Below are 18,312 nucleotides of genomic sequence, written 5' to 3' on the forward strand. Positions count from 1 at the left end.
CTGTTCCAATGTCACGTCTGTCGATCGGGGGCGCCCGAGTCTCCTTTGTTCATCTTCCCACACAGCTTCCTTTGTGATAACGCATATACTTAGACCCTGTTATTACTCTTTGTTATTGTGGTAGTCGGGAATCTCGGGACAACCTTGTGACTACGAACTCTGCGACGAGTAGATTTATATATGAGCGAAAGAGGAAATTAAGCACCTGAAGCCTTGAAACAAATTACCTACGAAACATTCACAACTACATACCAATGAGTAAGTTATTACAAAGGAGGTTAGAGGGGTGATCAACAGGGAGATCGAAGCTGTTTTGACTCTTGAGACACTGTGACATGTAATCCTTACTGTAATCTTTTTTTTTTCGAACCTCCAATATTAATCTACCCTCCTTGTTGATCCTATCGTTAGCGGTCATTGCTGTCCTCTCTGGTGCTTTGGATCGTGGGATGGTTGATGCGCAAAGATGTCAAGATGATTACGGCCGTTGTTTCATGCACGGTGCTCTTGTGATGTCTCCAATTGTGAGCAGATTCTTCCTGCCAAAATAGCTAGTACACTGGGATAACATTTGCATGTTGCTTGTAAGTGCTGGATGAGGATACCATAACACAGGATGAGGTTTGACAAATTTTAGGATAGCGTAATCAATTTTGCATAAATGTTACGTAACATAACACCCGCGCGGACCCTCAACGGGATCTGCCGGTAGTAAGATTTCGGAGATCAACCCAGATTTGAAAGGTATATTCAGAAAACGTGGGTATTGATACATCACGTGAAATATTATTACGTCAATGCTCGACGCCGACATGACGCCGGACCAACAGCTAATTAAAAGTACCGACGACGACTCATCTTTGCACTCTACGCAGCGTGAACAACCTTTCTATGATCCATTCCATTCACAACTCCTGACTATATGGAGGACAAACCTCTCCCAGTCATTCCTTCTCCTTTCAATTCTCAATTTCTCGATCCACCTTCAGTTTCGAATAATAAACCTCATAAAGTCAGGAGAGAATCACCCAACACCAACAAGTTGGCCAACCTCTGTGTGCAGGCCCGGCAGCATCGCGCCAGGTTTATTCGTTTCGTCTTGGATGAGGTCAGCCAGGATCCAGAGGTCCTTGTCGATGTTGGCGTTAACGAATGGATTGACCGAAACAAGGAGGAACTTGTATGGTCTATCGAAGACGCTCTCGATGGCCTTGGGAGGTCTATCGGTCAAGGAGGATGGCTTGTTGGTATTCGAAGAGCAAGGGACTCACTTGAATACTTAATCTCCGATAGTGGTGGCAACGATTCGAATATGAAGATCCGTCAACTTCGTGAACTCGCTGCACATCAATTACCCCCGACACCATTACCGACGTCTAAACATCTACTGCTCTCCTTTGCACCAGTGGGATCCCGCGTTGCTCTTCCAGAGGAAGACGCTGGATTTGACATCATACCTTCGCAAATACGATGCTCCTTCACACCAGGTGTATTCGTTTTTCCAGATCTGGATCAAGGCAACATTCTTCTGTATGGCTACGATGAATGGTCGTGTATGCTTTTATTTTTCTGTTATGTTTCCTCAAAACTAAGTGTATATCAAAGCTGCATTATCTTCCTCTCCAACCCTTCCAAGATTAGTTGGCGGCACCTTCCAATTTTCCGGTGTACCAGGCTCTCCCGCACTCCACACCGCTCTGGGAAAACTACTCAAACTCGCCATTTACCAACATATATCTCTGCTCCTCGAACAACACCTCCTGTCCGATTCGCGGTTAGCGTTGACATTCCCCTCGCCGTCTTTGATTTCGGCCTCTCGGCAAAACCGGAACACTACCACTCCTAGAAATCGAGTGTCAAGCCATGGAGCTACGACGGATCGATACCGTAGTCAACTTTCGGAAGCAGGCGATGCCAAGCACTGGTATAGCTCGGATCTCAGTGAACGGAAACACTTGCAATCAAAGGGACACTCGAGTAAACCGTCTCTTATCCCGAACGGGATCTTGTCGTTCTTTTCAAAACGGAGCTCGCCACGCACGAGTGGAAGTCAAGGGTCAGAGTTACCAGTAAATTCTGTTCGGGGAGAGTCATTAGATCTTCGTGGTTCGTCGAATAACTCTTATTCGGAACTTGCACATGCTAGATCTTCGATGGATACTTCCTCTGTTTCTTCTTCCTCTCCTAGTGGTGGTGCAACTACGGCCACTCCTAGCAATCTAGGTGGACGAATCAGACGGTTTTCGTTTGGAGGGTCTACTCTTGCGTCGAGTCCTACAAGTACAGCCAGCCAAAGTCCTTCACCGTCATCAATAACGACGTCCAAATCAACGACACCGACGAAACATTTCCCGTTTACGAATCTTGTGAACCGGCTATCTGAAACAAAAGATATGTTTTCTACGTCACCTGGGGTCGGAGAGAATATAGAGCTGCCAGAGTTGTTGGTGAGACTTGCCAAGAGAGAACGGGAGATGTTGTCTGTGGGGAGGGTGAGAGGGGATGAGAGGGTGGCGTTGAAGGAGTTGATAGGGTGGAGTACCAGTGCGAGTGCGGGTGGTGAGGAACGTGAGGAGGTTGGGGGAAATGGAGGTCATCAAAATCATCTTCAAGGTTTAGGATTAGGTGTTGGGATGGTGGGAATCAAAGGATTTTTGAGGCATCAGGCGATATCAACGCTGGTTTCGATACATGTACCGGTTGAGGAAGGATCGGTGGCTTCTTCGATGGGTTCAGCTTCTACGGACGAAGGAGAGTCGGACGATCTGAGTGAGGGTGAGGGCGATGAAGATCCTTCAGAGACATCTTCCGAAGGTCAGCACTCGCGAGAAGATGGGACGGTGGATGAAAGGACCAAAGCGGTACGAGAACAACAACAGACATCGTCAGCGTCTGAGGCGTTGTCCAGTGCCAGCTCGATATCCAGTCTTCCACAGTCCATGAAGAAGGTGCGACGTCGAAAGCGAAAGGCGAGACAGAAGTTTATGCCTTGTATGAACTATCAAGCGCCAAGATGGGAGACGTTCTTGTTTAGAAAAACGCGGATGGATGGGGGTGATGGTGCTTCGAATGGGGTGTGTTTGGGAGAAATGATTCAAGGTTGGCTTAATGGTGCTGAGGAACCTTGTTCCGTTGGGTTGAATATGTGTGGGAAGGTGGCACGGAAGAATGATGAGGATCTTGGTGAACGGAATGTGTCCGGTGGTGAAGGGACAAGGGAGAAAGGAGCGGAACAACAACAACAACAACGAAGTTCAGATGGGAAGATGAAAGAGGAAGGAGAGAAGGATGACCATCACGCACACGCTACGGAGTCCGCTGCAGCTACTAAGAAGGCTGGTACAACAAGGACAGGTGGCCTAGGACAAAACCCCAAGACTGGTTCGTGCAAAGTGAAACGAGGCAAACACGAAATACGTTTCATGCATGGGGGTGTAAGGGTGACTGTCGTCGTGTCGGAACTCGATCCCATAAAAAGAAGGAGGAAAGAGGGGGGCGGGAAGTCGAATTCGATTATCGGTTTGGCTCCTCCCTCTGTCGATTCGAATTCAGGGAGTAGAAACTCGACGGCATCGCCCACCTCACCCCAGTTCCCGTCGATTGTGAAAGCGAAGAGTGATACGAATGTGGTTGGAGAGAGCAGGAAAGATAAGAAGAGTTCTGGTGAAAATGACAGTGAGATTGAGATATGGACGAGTTGTGGAGTTTGTGAAAGTGATGATTGGGCACAGGGAAGGCTTCCGATGAGTGATGGAACTTTGTGAGTGTACCTCTTGGACATTTTTCGTTTCCTCATTAATTTTGTCTTCTAAGCTTACTACCGTTTGGGAAGTTTCTCGAATTGTTGATATATTCGCCATCACTCTCAAAGATAGACACGCCCTTGTGCGATCACGTTCGACCTTCTACTTCCGATGCTCTCAATAGAAACGTACCTTCGCCTTCAGCCTTTTCGCCTCCAGGCTCTGCGATTAGCTCGAGTCCTCTCGATAGCGTAGGGCCTGCTTCAGTTTTAACGACTCCCACATCAGTAGGACGGCCGTATGTTCGTGGTTTGGGTTGGCCGAGTGTTGGAATGGTGAAAAAATCGAGTTCCTTAAGGAACTCTCCCCGTTCTTCTTCGAAGGAGCAGAATGTTGCAGAGTCGGAGGATATCACTCCTACACCCTCCCGTATCGTATCTCGGGGTTTCCCACGTCTGGAAGAGCAGTCAACAGCGGGAAATGCTGGACGGAAGGTGGATGACAAAACAGTGAATGAGGGGATGGAGAAGTTACCGGATATGCGATTCAATATCGTGCGTCACTTCTCAAACCGAACGCATACGGTATCCTTTTTTGTCGATAAGATCGATGAGGTATTTGAGTTGAGAGTTCCCAGAGTGCAGGTCATCCGCGGAATCTCCGTACTTGGACCGCATCACACACAGGAAGGGACTGCGAGTACCACGGGAGGTGTGAACGACGAGATTGAGCACGAGGATGAGGTAGAGAAGAAGAAGTTGAGGAGGGAAATCAAGGTCTGGTGGGAAGGAGTCGCTGACCATGTTGATATGCTGGTAAGATCGACTCTTATCGTCGTCGTGCATTGCCTCATATAAATTTTTGCATTCTATGTTTACAGGAGAGTAGACTGGCTACAGAGTCTCAAGACTCGTATAACAGCTCAAGGAAGTCTCTTCCTCGGCTTCCGTCGTCGGACGACGCCTACAACGATTTTGACGAAGTCCAGGTTCCAACTGCGATGCCTACTCCGAAACGTGACGGTCTACCAGGAAGTCCCATAACACCGACAGGAAAACCGGCATACTTCTCCGGTAGTGCTGAAAATAAGTCTGTCGAAACGGAAGATGTCGTCACACCCAAAGGAACGCCGAAACAGACAAGACCGGCTTTGCCATCAATGCCGAGCAAGGACTCCATAGCTTCCGAGGCATCACTCTCTTCATCTTCGATTACTTCTGTTCCTTCCTCGTCGTCATCTACAGAAGAAAGCATCAAAGACCCCACATTACTCCTGTCCAATCTTAGACAGACATTCCATCGAACCGAGCAGTCCTTATATACGCAGCTTTCGAAAACACCAACTGGATCTTTAAATGAGGTGAGACGAGCGTTTTTGAGTGCTGCGAAAGGTGTGGAGAGACGGTTAGGAGCATGGCAGAAGAAACACACGGGATTGGGATTGAAAGTTGTCAATGTCAAGGCGGGAAAAGACAAGGGCGGTCAGAACGAGACGGCGAAAAGAGACAGAGAGATGGTGAAGTCTAGAAAAGACCAGAACAAGCTTTCTTTATGTGTAAGGGAGCCAGAATGGTGGGATAAGTCCTGTCATGTCGTCCCAGGAGGTAACATCATTGTACGGGAAGACGATTGGGGAAGTATTATTGCGTTCACGCTCAGTACAGATGCATATAGACAGGAGCTTGGGGCGATGTCTGGTGTTGGCTCACGACCTATCACTCTCACTTCAGGTTCCTCACTTCCGTCGCCTGCTCCGGGAAGCAGACCAGGATCGCCTTCGACGTCTTCCTCATTCTTCTCAACAACTGGATATCGCTTGTTCCGTTCTTCAGCCCTCTCCCAACCGGATCCAGATCAGGAGGATGTCATTTGGCATGAACCAGAGGCATATTCTGCTGTGATAAGCAGGAAAGAACACCCGAAAGATGCGACAGGGTTGTTGTCGATCAGGGAAGTACTGAGGCAGAAGGCTCCTGGTATCCCGGAGGTCGGCCCTACGTCGATAGGCGGTATTCTGAGTGGATCCCGTATTGCAACATTGGGAAGGGAAGGGAGTCGGTTGTTAAGCAGCGCCTTGCAAGGCTCTTATGGAAGTGATAGTCGGCCAAGTATTACCTCTGCGCCACCTTCCGCGTGGGCGAAACCTGAGGTTCAAATTAGTAAGGAGGCTGCTGGAGGCGAGGTTGTGAGTGGTTTACCCACGGGCGATACATCTGCAACAGACAGAATTCTGCAAGAACTAGATGCTGTTACGTCTTCCAGGACGACTTCTCGGCCGAACTCTTCTATGTCGTCGCGCTCCATTGAGCCTTGGATGTCGAATTCGTTTGAGGACGCCCATATCAAGCGTGGTAAAGCATCTTCGATCATTTCGGTCGAGAGCAACTCTACCGTGGGGCGGGATGATTTTTCTGTCATGGAAGGAAGTGATACAGGGAGACTCAGTTTGGCCTCCGCCGTTGCAACTAAAGGAAGCTACCTACCCCCACCACCAGTCCCAATGAAAGAAGCTGCCCTCACATCTTCTACTGCGGTTCCCCCCTCATCGTTTTCGACATATACCAGCGGTTTGACTACGGCCATGCGCGCTATGCTGAGAAGCGCCCCAGACGCTATCTCTCGCCCTCTATCGCCTGCATCGATGTCGTCAAATAGGCATCACGGGTTACTCTCTGCAGAGATTGCACCGATTGACGAGCGTCCGCATATCAAGTACGATTGGACAGTGGGCAAAAGACTCAAGTTTAGTTGTACTGTATACTACGCCAAGCAATTCGATATCCTCAGGAAGAGGTGTGGTGTGGACGATGTTTTCTTGAAGAGTCTGTCGAAAAGCCAGAATTGGTCTGCTGAAGGAGGCAAGAGCAAGTCGAACTTTTGGAAGACTTTCGATGACAGATTCATAATCAAGACACTAGTCAACGCGTGGAACGTAGCTGACCTGTGAGTCTCGGTTGAGGTTGCCGTCGCTCCCGCTCAATATCTGTTTGAATTAGTCAAGTACTCATTGATTTGGCACCATCTTATTTCCGATATTTGGATTCGACGGCCTGCAAAGCTACCGTGCTCGCCAAACTCGTTGGCTTCTACACGATCGAGATCCGGAATCTGGAGACAGGAAACGTTCAGTCCAAGGCTGACTTGCTTGTCATGGAAAATCTGTTCTACAATCAGACTATCGATAAGACTTTCGACCTCAAAGGGATTCAAGGGCGCAAAGTCAAACCCGGTACTGGCTCCTCGAAGACTTTGTTCGACGGGGAGTGGATAGAAGGTCAACAACAGACACTAACGCTTGTTCGGCCCCACTCGAAACTGGTATTGAGAGAAGCTATCCGGAGTGATGCAGATTTTCTTGCGAGGAGTAATATCATGGATTATTCGTGAGTGGGTATCAACCTTATGAGGCAAATACTGATTCTTTCCCCCCAGGCTACTGCTCGGGGTGGATACCAAAAATAAAGAAATCGCTTGCGGACTTGTGGATACGATAGGTGAGTTATCATTCCGTTTCGAGGGATGGTACTAGCGGCTTAACATGTCTTGTCTTGCATCCATTATAGGTAGCTACACATTTGCGAAGACGCTAGAGTATAAAGCCAAACAAGGTTTGGGTGCAGGAGGAAAGGAAGTCACAGTCATTCCTCCTGCTGAATATCAGGAACGATTCGTGTCTGCGCTCGAAAGATACTTCCTAGCCTGTCCTGGTGAGCGTCCATCCGTTTCTTGTTATGATTCAATATCGTAATATCACTACTACACAGACAAATGGTCGAAGCCTTTAGAGCCAGAAAACAAGATCATCAATGACCTCGACGCACTATTGAGTGTTTTGTAAAGACGCTCGTTTTTTTTTCAACATCATAGATTATGATCTTCGGTAATCACGATGCATAGTGACATTGGACTGCTCATGGACAGTTTCTGTAAAATAAAGTAAAATGCACTGTAATATCTCATCATCATAATGTCCATAGCCATAATACACGCCTTCCTAGTCAGGCCAGACCTTCTAGTAGAGTGGCAGTGTAATTTCTATTTATGGTGAATTAAACTTGTTTGTCTTTTGTTTGTCAGGGCACGCACTGCGCGTTGACAGATAGTACAAATAAAACATAAACAGTGTAATTCACCACAAAAGGAAATTACACTGCCACTCTACTAGAAGGTCTGGCTCGAGACTAATAATATCGATCATCTAATTAATCAATAAATATCCCCACATGTAGTTTCTACTGCTTAAACGAATTCCACGCGTCGTTCAGCGCCCCAAAAACCCCTTGCGCCAACATCTTCTGCTCGACCGAAAAGTTCCCAGAACTCAATTTATCTGGATGAACTTTTGCGATAGCTTTCATGTACTTGATCTTGACCTGTCCCTCCGATATCAATTCATGCATCCCCCACTTTGGCACACCTATTTCAGGCCATAAAACCATCTCTAGAGATGCCAAAAGTGCACGAATGTTGTTTTCCTTCCCTCCCTTCCACGCAGTCAACTTCCCATCCACACCATCCTTCAATGCGTGTTTCTCTGAATCTTCATTCTCTGCTGCTGCGTTCGCCTGACGAAGGTTCTTCAGCGCTTCCGAATCGGGTGTCATACGTGTGGGTGTTGGAACTTTGGGCTTGGGTTTCGGTCGAACTGACGGAGGGGGCCTAGCTTTTATCCCTTCTGGATCCTGCTTCTGCTTCTCCATCCTCCTACACCTCCCAGCCCCTCTCACACCCTCCCCTCTCACGCCCTGTCCCGCCCACTCAGCCCCAGCAACCCTCTCCCAATCCCTTCCGGCCTCTTCCCACTTTTCCTTTCCTTCCAAGGCTTCCGCGCGTCTCTTCCATGCTTTTACGATAGCATCACCCAGATTCACTTGGAGGTCTACCCCGTCCGGGATAGTGCCGCCTTCAACCCCACTACGAACGATACCGGTGTTCCCTGATCCAACTAGATCGATCACCTGCCCAGCATCCTCAATCGCTCCTGTTGAATTGCCCACTTTTAACCGAACCAAAGCTCTGAAAGAACTGTAGTGAGAAGGGGTTGATGAGGAGTGAAGAAGATAAAACTCACCGATTATTATACAAGGTAATCAACAACGTCTGTCCAGGTGGTAAACACTCAATGGCCTTTGTATATTCTCCTTCTGCAACCGGGAAGTCTCCCAGCTTGAAGAATTCAGTTGCTTTGCTTTTGTGTGCTGCGGAAGTACGTAGTGCTGTTGGGGATGCGAGAACGAGTGTCGTGGGATGAGGGGAATCTGACTTTGGAGTTGGATGGGAAGGTGAAGGTGATGCAGATGCAGATGCAGATGTATGTTGAGGTTTGGGTTTCGGTCTGCCGTGACGGAAAGGGGATACGTAGGCCCCAGGTTCAGTGGAGGTAGAAGATGATTCAGGTGCGGTGTTCGTAGCAGGGGAGAAAAGATCAACTTCAGGCTCAGGTTCTGGTTCTGGTTGAGGTTTAGTCCTTCTGGGTACCTTCGGTTTCTCATTCCTATCTCGCTCGTCGTCATCGACGAACCGCTCTCGGTCCCTGTCTTCATTCCGCTGCTTCCTTCTCTGACTTGCACCACTTGGTCCAGCCTCTCCGTCGCCATTCGAGTCCTCCTTCCACCATTTTGGCCTTCCATCTGACCCTCCTCCTCTTGCGCCGGGCCCTACTGCCTTTTGTCTTTCATTCGCTGAAACACGTTCTTCATACACCTAGGGTCAAATTTCTTTTAGATGGCTGGCGCCAAAAAAGAAGGAAAAAATAAATAAATTAACACACACCTTTTGCACTTTTTCTCCAGCATCTTTCAAAGCCGCATTAGCGCGGTTGAACAGACTCAATCCAATCGTCGAAGCCTGTGCTAATAGCTTGTCTGCTTGTTTGGAGATATTCCTCTGCGCCTCCCTTTCCCTTTCCCGCTGTCGAGATGATGCTGAACCGGGACGATCGGAGTCTTGTCTCTGCCTCTGCGGAACAGGCCTTCTAGGTTGTTCAGGACGTCTATTATCATGTCTTGGTCTTGGTCTACTTTCTCTTTCATCGTCTTCGTCAGGTACAGGTGTCGATCTCTCCCTCTCACTACTTCCACCACCACCACCACCTCCTGCAGAGTCGTTGGAAATCAAGATATCCAACGCTCCTTGGACGTCTTGTCCTGTATCAGTGGCGGCTAACGCTGTCTTTGCTTGTGTTATTGAAAAACCCATCTCAACGAGTTGGCCGAGGATGTGAGGTGGAGGAGACGGTTTGCGTTGTGCTGAGGGTTTTCTTGTGGCATGTGGAGGTGAGGGTGAGGGCGAGGGTCGTCGGGAGGTCTAGATTATGTTTAGTTTTAGAGGAAGTTGGCATGAGAGAGAGAATTTACCTCTTGCACAGGCCTTGCCAAATCCCCAAGTATATCGTCTTCTGCACGACCCGGATTCCTACCTAATAAACCATCTCGATCCTCCCGGTTCCCCCAATCGAAACCACTACTCGGCGAGTCTACTCTCCCAGCTGCTCCAGGCAATGGACTTTGTTTCCCGTTGACAGAATCTGAACTATCGATGTCAGATAATGACCCTCGAGGGCTGTAATTCTTCGAGTTGGTCGCAGAAGGAGCGGGAGTAAAATCCCCCAGTCCCCAATCATCATCATCATTATCAACAGATACGTTAACCTTCGTAGTAGCGGCCTGAGTGAATCCCCAGTCATCTCCCGAATCCAAAGTGTTGCCACCAGTTTGCGGTTGACCTGAACTGCTGCTACCCCCAAGGAGATCTAACCCGTCCCAAGCAGCATCAGTCTTGGGTATCGAAGCTTGTGCCCTCATGAACTTTTCTCTCTTCTCCTGTTCCGCTTTAGCAGCTCGCTGTGCGATGGTCATGTTCGTAGACGTGCTAGAAAGCCCAGTTGAACTGAATAAACCATCGAATGCGTCTCCTCCTCCGGGAACGACATTCTTTTTCCCCGTCTGCGATGGTTGTGGTGGGACTGTGCTTGATGATGGAGTGCCTGCTCTGGAGCCTAGCCTGGATGAAGGTCCTGAAGCTGCTGATAGTTTGGAGAACAAGTCGTTTGAGGAGGCAGCACCGTTTCCGTTGCGGGTGTTGGAAGAGGTGAAAAGAGAATTGGAGGAAGAGGAAGAGGATAGAGAGCCCAGAGTGGGTTTAGTGGGTTTATTAGAGTTTGAGGTAGCGCTTGAGTTCCAGAGATCGGCGAATGAGTCGGCCATCTCAGACTTGGCAGCCAACTGAGTTGGCGAGCTTTATGTGTGGGGTAGGAGGTCCTCGTCGTTGTTGATGGCGATGAGCTTGTGGCCAATTAATCCTGTCGGGCCACCTTATGTCATCACGTCCACATCCGCTAGGTATTCCTTCAAGTTCAAAGCGGACAAATCCTCATTCGTAGTATGTATTTACCAAACCAGTGTAATTTTTTCTCATAAAACAACTACAGTACTGCTACCCACGTATCATGATGCTCGCTACTTGATGCTTTGTGGGACTCCTCAGCTCACCTCAACAAGTGGGCTTCTCGGCCGAATTCCCCAAGCTAACTCAATTGACTGTCCGAGGGGACCTTTGCCTCAACTTTACGAGTAGCTTATACTTTGTGCCTGTTCCTAGTTTCTGGTGGAGGATGGAGCGTGAAGGAAGCTGGAAAAGGAGGCGTATGTGACGGAGGTGTGACATCATGTGGGCGCGAAAAAAAGTTATAAAGGCGGGCGGGCGTAGCCCAACCCGTGCGCCCTTTTATCCACAACCCACGAACCATCATGCCTGTAATATGGGGTTTCGATCTTTCAGAAATGCACTGGAGTGCTTTCGGTCATGCCAACATGTTCGACCGCCGTTGGCATCTTCGAAGGGAACGGTTCGGTTTGTATTTGGCTCTTCGCTGGCTCCAGTTTGGCTTATCTTTCTACAGTCGTTTACCAGCTGGCCATGCTCATCTGTCTCGCAGCGGAATGTACCGCCACATACTCTCTCGACAAGTACGAAGATCTCCAAAAGCATGTCGAAGCGTGGTCTGGTCACCGTGCCCACCTGTTCAACAACGACATCATCGACGCAGAAATCACGACCATTGTGTTTTGCGTCATGGTGGCCACTTTATTCGGCGCAGACTTCTTCTTTCTCCTTTTCTTCCCAAGAAGAAGATACCCAGCTTGGTATACGATCACCAAGAAGATCTTTGCTGTCGTTATTACAGCAGGAGTATTTGCTGCTGCAGTGTTGAGCACCGTGCGTTGTTTCCACGCTCTTTCCCCCACAACTCATGCCAACTTACTCGCTTCGACAGGTTATCGTAGCACGTAACTCTGCGACAATATCTGGTGTCAGCGCTGAAGAAGCCAAATCTCTCACCGACCTCTATTTCAGACCCCCTCTGCGTACGTTCCTATCTTTACCTCTCATCATGCGTCTCGTCCGACGCCCCATGTGCTACTAGAATACAACAAGTGGGCTGTCAATATCGCCTATGTCTGCGTTCTATGGCCCGGATTCCTCGCTACCGCTGCAAGGTGAGTGTTCGCGGCATCCGCGTCCGAGCTGCGCGTTTGGTTGTTGTTCATTTGTTAATTTCCCTGTTTTTTCTTTCTTAGCACTGTCATCCTCTTCATTGCTGCAGACTGGGATGCCGTTCATGGAACCGACCCCCGCGATGAGACTCTGAGGGAAAAAGGACATGAAGTCGCTGATACTGGCTCGCCTTGAGAATAAGGTGCGTCAGACTGTTCGTCTTAACTCCACAGCTCCTAATTCCTTCCCACAGTATTAAAAAATGGCACGACTTCAATTTTATCAGACTATACCATTCCACATGACATTCTCTTGCATACGAATATTTCACGAGTTGGTGTTGTATACACGGTGGACGTTGTACCTTACTGTTTTTTCTACCCTAATAGTATAAGATCTAAGATCTATGAATCAGTCCACTGTCCGTAAGCGCCAAGCGATAATAGGTCCGTGTGGGTCCCCGCGCCTTGCCAAGCGTTCTCAAGTGCGGGCGGAGACCACGGATGATTCAGATTCCACCTAGAGTTCATCGAATATTGCGTGGTTATTGAAACCAAGTTCATCCGGATCTGTTCATTCTCTTGTTCTGAAGGTCGTACCTTAAGCCTTACGTACTCCCGACGGTTTGCATTTTTATCTTTCTATCGACACTCCTTCCCGCTAGCCCCGGAATTATTTTCTTTCGAGCTGTAGGGCCTGCGCTTATGTACCTGGGCAGTGGGGTCCCAAAACTGTGTGAACTTGGCACGAGCTGGCACGAGCTGGTACTTACAAAAAGGAATCTGGTGAGAGCTTGCTTTGACGCTAGTTGACAGGAAATACGAAGATATACTTAGTATGATTGAATCTATCGAAGTGCCGCGGGTGATTTTCCCGATTTTCCGACCCGGATTGAATTTACTTAGCATTGACCGACTCGGATAGATTCATTAGTACTTAGCACCGCCCGCGGTGCAGTTGGCGGATGTTCGACTCAGATCCCTCGTGTATCAGGTGAGGTGATTTTCCCGCCGTTATTATGTATTATTATTGTCTTTTGTCGCGCCATTCATTCTGGACAGGAGTCGCCGACTCACCTGCCACTTGCGATTTCCGAGTCGGGGATCCCGCGGCGCGGTCCCTTGGGTCCTTGCTCTCGTCGGGATTGTCGAAATCTAGACCTAGAACTGTGATCTTTGCGAAGGGGAGTGGCTGGGACTTGACAATCAATAGCCATGGGCCGGGTCACTTGTGGCGTATCCTGAGGCGCTTTCATTGGACGGTGGAACTTAGAGGGTACCTACTAGCGAGGTGTTTTTCTCAAAGATCAGAGAATGAAACCGTGGGGCCAGAGTACACACTTCATTTCATCATTCATCTTTTTGTTGACGGCTATGTCGAGTCGGACTCCCCCACTCAAAGGATTCCCCCTGTAGAAGTACTAACTAATCAAGTTCTCACCGAAAAGTGTCACCCGTGAGGCCAGATTACACGGTATACTTAATTACCTGTACTTCCCTAAGTTCCCTTCATCATTTCACCTTTCACCTTTTTCAATGTTGAATGCTATCTCAAGTCGGACTCCCGCCGCTCAAAATTGTGTTTGAATCAATCCGCGGTATGGAGAGCTACAGGAGAAGTTCCGAGAACTCAACTCTCTCGATTTTCCCCCTCTACTCCGAGATGTTAGGGCAACTCTCGATTGATATCATCCGATCTTTACATTCAATGAGACCACATGAAAGCACGTTTAGCTCCATCACTTCGAGTTGAGACGTTCAAACGTTCATCAACATTCCAATGCTGTTCTGTTTTTCCCGGGCCCGCGGTTCCTCCTTGCTGTAGTCGGCGACCAGTTTAGTAGCACCATACGAGCACGAGTACATACTCGTCTTTCTCGATCGTCGGATTCAGTTACCGTCCACAGTTCTCGCCCGGGGGGGACTCTCCTAACAGGCTGTGAAGAAAAACGGCCTTCAGCAACGATATCATCCAAGGTTTCATGAAACCGGTGGCGCATTCCGAATGCAAATAGCCCAAAGTACACCGGACCCGAAAAGGAAAAGACCAAGTTTTGATCCAGAGATGTGGGCACGTCGGGCTTATCGGGTTTCTCTGACCGAGGTGGTTCATCGATTGCCTTCGATCACATAGAGTACAGGGAAATGGTACAATATTTCTTCTTGCGGTTCTCCTTCATGTACTACCTTCCTTCGATGGGACGTATTCCGGAATTAGAGCCCTGGTTCCCGGAAATGAGATATGAAGCAAGAGAATACGAAGGAGCAGACTTACCTGTACTACCTTCCTCCGATGGGAAGTATTCCGGTATCAGAGTCCTGGTTCAAGGAAATGGGATATGAACTTGAAGCAAGAGAATGCGAAGAAACAGACTTACTCGTACACTTCTTTATCTTTGTCGCTGAACACTACGAATATCACCCGATCGAACTGTGATTGTTGCGTTGGTAGAGGTGGACCGCAAAAAAAAAGTGAAACTTGCCTGCTGTTCGTGCTCGTCTAGGATCTCCCGGACAGTTTTCAAGGCGATGTGTGTGGCGTCAACGATCGGATAACGGTATATTGCCGTGGATATAGAGGGAAAGGCCTGTGGTTCGGAAGGAGCGTCAGATCATGACTCGTACAGAAGATGGTCGACGGACCACACTCCTCAACTCGTTCTTCATCGCAAGATCGAGACTGTTCTTATAACACAAAGCTAGTTGGGAGGCCTTGCTCTCCACGTCTTTGCCGTCGTTGTATTTGGGTCCAACTGTATGGATGACGTGTTTTCTTTCGTTGATTTCGTGAGTTTGTTGAGTTTTTGCGTAAGATCATCGATCGAAAATCGTTAGCTCACGAAGGTAGATCGTATCCTTTAGTAATTTTTGCTTCACCAGTCTCGGCACCGCCGAGCGTCAGACCTATACAACAGGCGTCAGGATAAACGATAGAAATGTAATGGACGGCACTCACATTCGTCGTACAACTTTCTCCCGGCAGCTTTGTGTATTGCTCCATCCACTGGAGATATTTGTCAGGAACGATGCGTGAGGGTACTTGAAACTTGATGTTGAAACTTACCTCCACTTCCACCCAACAGACTGTGTTGTGCGGCATTGACGATAGCATCTACCTCCAACTTTGTTATGTCACCTTTCCAAAGCGAGACTCTTTCCAATAACCAATTTTTAGGGATATACTTTGCCTGTTGCACTTTCTTTATGGTTGAAGAAGCGTAGAGGTTTGTTAGAGTGGGAATTTTGAGGAGTTTGATGATTGCTATCAAGGTTGAAGTATGTTAACTTGAAAGAATGATTTGTAGTAGAAGATACCTGGCTTGTTGATATCTTGCTCTTGAGGCATATGAGTTGGAGGAGATGGCAATTGCAAGCTGGAGATCTCTGCCATTGCTGTCGATATCGATGTCGTCGGACGCGTACTCAATACGTAGCTGTGCGTTGGTCATCACCATCATCGCCGACAGTAAATTGACCCGAAGCGGTCGACTCCGAGGCTCTTCCCGGAACTATCCGAGTTCCATCTCCTCCCCCAAACCAACGCCCTCAGGGCTAGAAGCTATAACATTCACGTCCGCGGAAGATCCCTCAAAATCGAGATTTCTGAATTTCCCGGGGTAGAACACACGTAATTACAGCAACATTAAGGATGACAATTGATCTCGTACGAAATACCTTTCCCTCCGATGCACCATCGACCCGAGGACAACCGACAGCTGTCGTGTAGAGCATGTTCCGTGGCTCAATGAATGGAATTTTGAATGTTTTTGGTTCTAGATTCCTCAACGAGTACTGACTGCGTCTAGTGTAGATCCTCAGATTCGACGAGCGTAGTCTCAATTGCTGCGCTGCTGCGAGGCATTGGTGGGAGGCTTATTCGAAAGTGCGACATCGCCCAAGATCCTAGGGAATCGTGTACGGATTTTGCGCCGAGGAGGTAAGCAGAATTAGCCGAACACATTCGTTCCCGAAAATCGGCGACAAATGCAAGACAAAAATGAGCGGTTGATTAATGATGCGTGAGTAAGAAGCTGACATCAGAAATAGCGGACGTACTGACTCAACCCGGCCACGGTGCGGATATTTATAAAAACCCACCTTCCGCTACTCCATTTCCAACTCAAAACCTCCCCTGCTTGCACTCGCCTCCTGTCAACACAATGTCGATCCCAGTGCAGGAATCCCAAGAACACCAAGACCACCAAGAGTCCAATTACGTCGACTCCGACGCCAGATCCTCTATATTCAACTTTGATGACGATGAGGACGAGCGTGATCGCGCCGAGCCTTCCTCCTCCTTTGATAAATCCTCCATCGCTCATCTCATCTCCTCATACGGTTCCTCTTCTTCCACAGCTTGGCTCGAATTCTCTCGTTACAAGATATGGCAAGCGCCCGCCTCCTTCCTCGCCGAGAACCCCACTTCCACCTTCCTCCCCATCCAAGGATACATGCAACACAAACAATTCATCTTTGCATGGGGTAACCCACTCGTCTCCCATCCTTCTCTTCTCGGTCCCACAGCCAAGGCATTTGTATCCTGGGCAGTCGATGAACAAGAAGCGAAACCCGTTTGGTGTTGTGCCGATCTCGCTTTCGAGGCAGTTTTGGCCAACAACGACAAAGAACGTGGTCTTGGATGGTCTGCGGTCGAGTGTATCCACGAGGAAGTTCTCGATCCGGATCACATCTTGGACTTGACGAACGCTAAGGGAAAAGAGGGTGTCGGCGCAGTCAAAGATTTGAAGAAGAATCTCCGGAGGGCAGAGAGAGCTGGTGTTTCGGTTGAAGAAACGACCGAACAATGGTCACAGCATGACAGACAGGAAGTTGAAGATGGCCTACTTGAGTGGCGAAAGAGTAAGGGTCTGAAAGGTGTCCAGTTGGCCTCTGTAAGTTTCTCTCTTTTCTCCGAGTTCTGGATTAGAGGACTTACCGTGTCCCTTGCAGACCACTGGACTTCCATGGATAGATGAACAGCACCGTCGATACTTGGTCGCTCGTCACGAGGGCCACATCGTCGGGATTCTGATCCTCACTCCCATCCACGGGCCATACCAGCCCCCTGCCTCCGAGGTATCATCCACACCTGCCCAGGTCCCAGTCCCAACCACATCGGCGCTCAAACAGAAGCGTAAATTCTTCATCCCCGCACTGGGGCACCACAAGTCCTCTCCGGAGACATCTCCTGAACGAGGATCTTCTCGATCTACCTCTTCGTCGGATTCTGAATCTCCCGTTCAATCCCCCACATTCTCTTCCCATAGTCTCTCCTCATCTTCCTCCTCACTTGACGCTGATTTCTCCCTTCATATGATGTCCAAGTCCGCCCTCAATTCGCGCTACTACCTCATCAAAAATGCCATCTCTTTCCCATCCGCACCCCGAGGCACGTCCGAGCTTCTCATCCATACATCACTTGAGCTCCTTCAAAAAGCGTCGCCTTCACGGCCTCCCAAGGTCACTTTTGGAATAACAGCGTCTGACACGCTTCATCCGAAAGCTAACCTGTCGGGATGGAGGATTGTTGGGTTGTCGAAGGTGTACTCGAAGGTAGCCGGAACAGCTGGTCTACTGAAACGAGGCGATTTCAGAGCCAAGTTTGATTCTGGAAGGGTGCCGATGTATGTTTGTTATCCTGCCACGGAGGGTGGATTTGGAATCGAGGGTGTCAAGTCGTTGTTGAAAGTGTTGAAAAAGTAATTGTTTCCCCCCCCCCCCTCCGAGTTTTTTTATGTTTTACGACCATTCGTTACGAGCCTGTATTCATGTATCATTATTTTGGCGTTTTCTTGTTCTTTTCTTCTTCTTCCTTCTCTCCTTCTTGTGTATGATGTATAATCGATATCTTACCTGATTACAAGTATTATGTTCCTGTTCTATATTGTCATGCCTTTGATACCATAGTTGTTCTGTTTTGCTCTGGGTTACTTGTTTTTACTTAGCATTGTAGTAATCAATCACCAACATACATGGTCTTCAATCCCCAATGGTGGTTATGCCAGGCCTTCATCTTTAAGAATGTCCGATTCGTGAACGGTGCAGATTCAGGGTGTCGTTTCTAGAGGTTGAGT

General features: G+C 48.6%; 5 protein-coding genes across 5 annotated transcripts; 3 read left to right on the forward strand and 2 right to left on the reverse strand.

Annotated features, from left to right (window-relative positions):
* The first annotated feature begins 844 nt into the window (after positions 1-844).
* Positions 845-7,768, forward strand: E1B28_008405 (uncharacterized protein). The gene is made up of 8 exons (XM_043153209.1): positions 845-1,553; positions 1,606-3,760; positions 3,814-4,558; positions 4,624-6,686; positions 6,740-7,126; positions 7,176-7,237; positions 7,307-7,450; positions 7,508-7,768. Exons 1-8 carry the CDS (start codon positions 923-925, stop codon positions 7,579-7,581), a joined length of 6,261 nt encoding a protein of 2,086 aa, XP_043008493.1. The 5' UTR covers positions 845-922; the 3' UTR covers positions 7,582-7,768.
* A 149-nt stretch (positions 7,769-7,917) lies between these two features.
* Positions 7,918-11,141, reverse strand: E1B28_008406 (uncharacterized protein). The gene is made up of 4 exons (XM_043153210.1): positions 10,100-11,141; positions 9,516-10,049; positions 8,815-9,446; positions 7,918-8,759 (listed from the first exon to the last, which is right to left on the reverse strand). The coding sequence occupies exons 1-4, from the start codon at positions 10,946-10,948 to the stop codon at positions 7,976-7,978; spliced, it is 2,799 nt and encodes a 932-aa protein (XP_043008494.1). The 5' UTR covers positions 10,949-11,141; the 3' UTR covers positions 7,918-7,975.
* A 320-nt stretch (positions 11,142-11,461) lies between these two features.
* E1B28_008407 (uncharacterized protein) lies at positions 11,462-12,657 on the forward strand. Its single transcript, XM_043153211.1, has 6 exons — positions 11,462-11,594; positions 11,644-11,960; positions 12,019-12,109; positions 12,169-12,241; positions 12,323-12,441; positions 12,493-12,657. Exons 1-5 carry the CDS (start codon positions 11,492-11,494, stop codon positions 12,432-12,434), a joined length of 696 nt encoding a protein of 231 aa, XP_043008495.1. The 5' UTR covers positions 11,462-11,491; the 3' UTR covers positions 12,435-12,441; positions 12,493-12,657.
* A 1,649-nt stretch (positions 12,658-14,306) lies between these two features.
* Positions 14,307-15,683, reverse strand: E1B28_008408 (uncharacterized protein). Its single transcript, XM_043153212.1, has 9 exons — positions 15,554-15,683; positions 15,303-15,500; positions 15,195-15,242; positions 15,079-15,142; positions 14,882-15,011; positions 14,722-14,826; positions 14,617-14,669; positions 14,514-14,557; positions 14,307-14,460 (listed from the first exon to the last, which is right to left on the reverse strand). The coding sequence occupies exons 1-9, from the start codon at positions 15,627-15,629 to the stop codon at positions 14,453-14,455; spliced, it is 726 nt and encodes a 241-aa protein (XP_043008496.1). The 5' UTR covers positions 15,630-15,683; the 3' UTR covers positions 14,307-14,452.
* Positions 15,684-16,364: 681 nt separating this feature from the next.
* Positions 16,365-18,239, forward strand: E1B28_008409 (uncharacterized protein). Its single transcript, XM_043153213.1, has 2 exons — positions 16,365-17,130; positions 17,189-18,239. Exons 1-2 carry the CDS (start codon positions 16,399-16,401, stop codon positions 17,939-17,941), a joined length of 1,485 nt encoding a protein of 494 aa, XP_043008497.1. The 5' UTR covers positions 16,365-16,398; the 3' UTR covers positions 17,942-18,239.
* Positions 18,240-18,312: the final 73 nt, after the last annotated feature.

The sequence above is a fragment of the Marasmius oreades genome, chromosome 5, assembly GCF_018924745.1.
Source record: "Marasmius oreades isolate 03SP1 chromosome 5, whole genome shotgun sequence".
Classification (NCBI taxonomy): Eukaryota; Fungi; Basidiomycota; class Agaricomycetes; order Agaricales; family Marasmiaceae; genus Marasmius; species Marasmius oreades.

What these genes read in the sequence shown, in the direction of transcription:
- E1B28_008405 (XM_043153209.1), top strand. Translation starts at nt 923, where the DNA reads ATGGAGGACAAACCTCTCCCAGTCATTCCTTCTCCTTTCAATTCTCAA. An exon ending in TGGCTACGATGAATGGTCGT is followed by an intron (nt 1,554 to 1,605) that starts GTATGCTTTTAT and finishes TGTATATCAAAG; the next exon opens with CTGCATTATCTTCCTCTCCA. An exon ending in AGTAATATCATGGATTATTC is followed by an intron (nt 7,127 to 7,175) that starts GTGAGTGGGTAT and finishes CTTTCCCCCCAG; the next exon opens with GCTACTGCTCGGGGTGGATA.
- E1B28_008406 (XM_043153210.1), bottom strand. Translation starts at nt 10,948, where the DNA reads ATGGCCGACTCATTCGCCGATCTCTGGAACTCAAGCGCTACCTCAAAC. An exon ending in TGGCAAGGCCTGTGCAAGAG is followed by an intron (nt 10,050 to 10,099) that starts GTAAATTCTCTC and finishes AACATAATCTAG; the next exon opens with ACCTCCCGACGACCCTCGCC. An exon ending in ATTACCTTGTATAATAATCG is followed by an intron (nt 8,760 to 8,814) that starts GTGAGTTTTATC and finishes CAGTTCTTTCAG; the next exon opens with AGCTTTGGTTCGGTTAAAAG.
- E1B28_008407 (XM_043153211.1), top strand. Translation starts at nt 11,492, where the DNA reads ATGCCTGTAATATGGGGTTTCGATCTTTCAGAAATGCACTGGAGTGCT. An exon ending in TCTTCGAAGGGAACGGTTCG is followed by an intron (nt 11,595 to 11,643) that starts GTTTGTATTTGG and finishes ATCTTTCTACAG; the next exon opens with TCGTTTACCAGCTGGCCATG. An exon ending in CTATTTCAGACCCCCTCTGC is followed by an intron (nt 12,110 to 12,168) that starts GTACGTTCCTAT and finishes ATGTGCTACTAG; the next exon opens with AATACAACAAGTGGGCTGTC.
- E1B28_008408 (XM_043153212.1), bottom strand. Translation starts at nt 15,629, where the DNA reads ATGGCAGAGATCTCCAGCTTGCAATTGCCATCTCCTCCAACTCATATG. An exon ending in AGAACGAGTTGAGGAGTGTG is followed by an intron (nt 14,827 to 14,881) that starts GTCCGTCGACCA and finishes TCCGAACCACAG; the next exon opens with GCCTTTCCCTCTATATCCAC. An exon ending in TAGACGAGCACGAACAGCAG is followed by an intron (nt 14,670 to 14,721) that starts GCAAGTTTCACT and finishes CAACAATCACAG; the next exon opens with TTCGATCGGGTGATATTCGT.
- E1B28_008409 (XM_043153213.1), top strand. Translation starts at nt 16,399, where the DNA reads ATGTCGATCCCAGTGCAGGAATCCCAAGAACACCAAGACCACCAAGAG. An exon ending in AAGGTGTCCAGTTGGCCTCT is followed by an intron (nt 17,131 to 17,188) that starts GTAAGTTTCTCT and finishes TGTCCCTTGCAG; the next exon opens with ACCACTGGACTTCCATGGAT.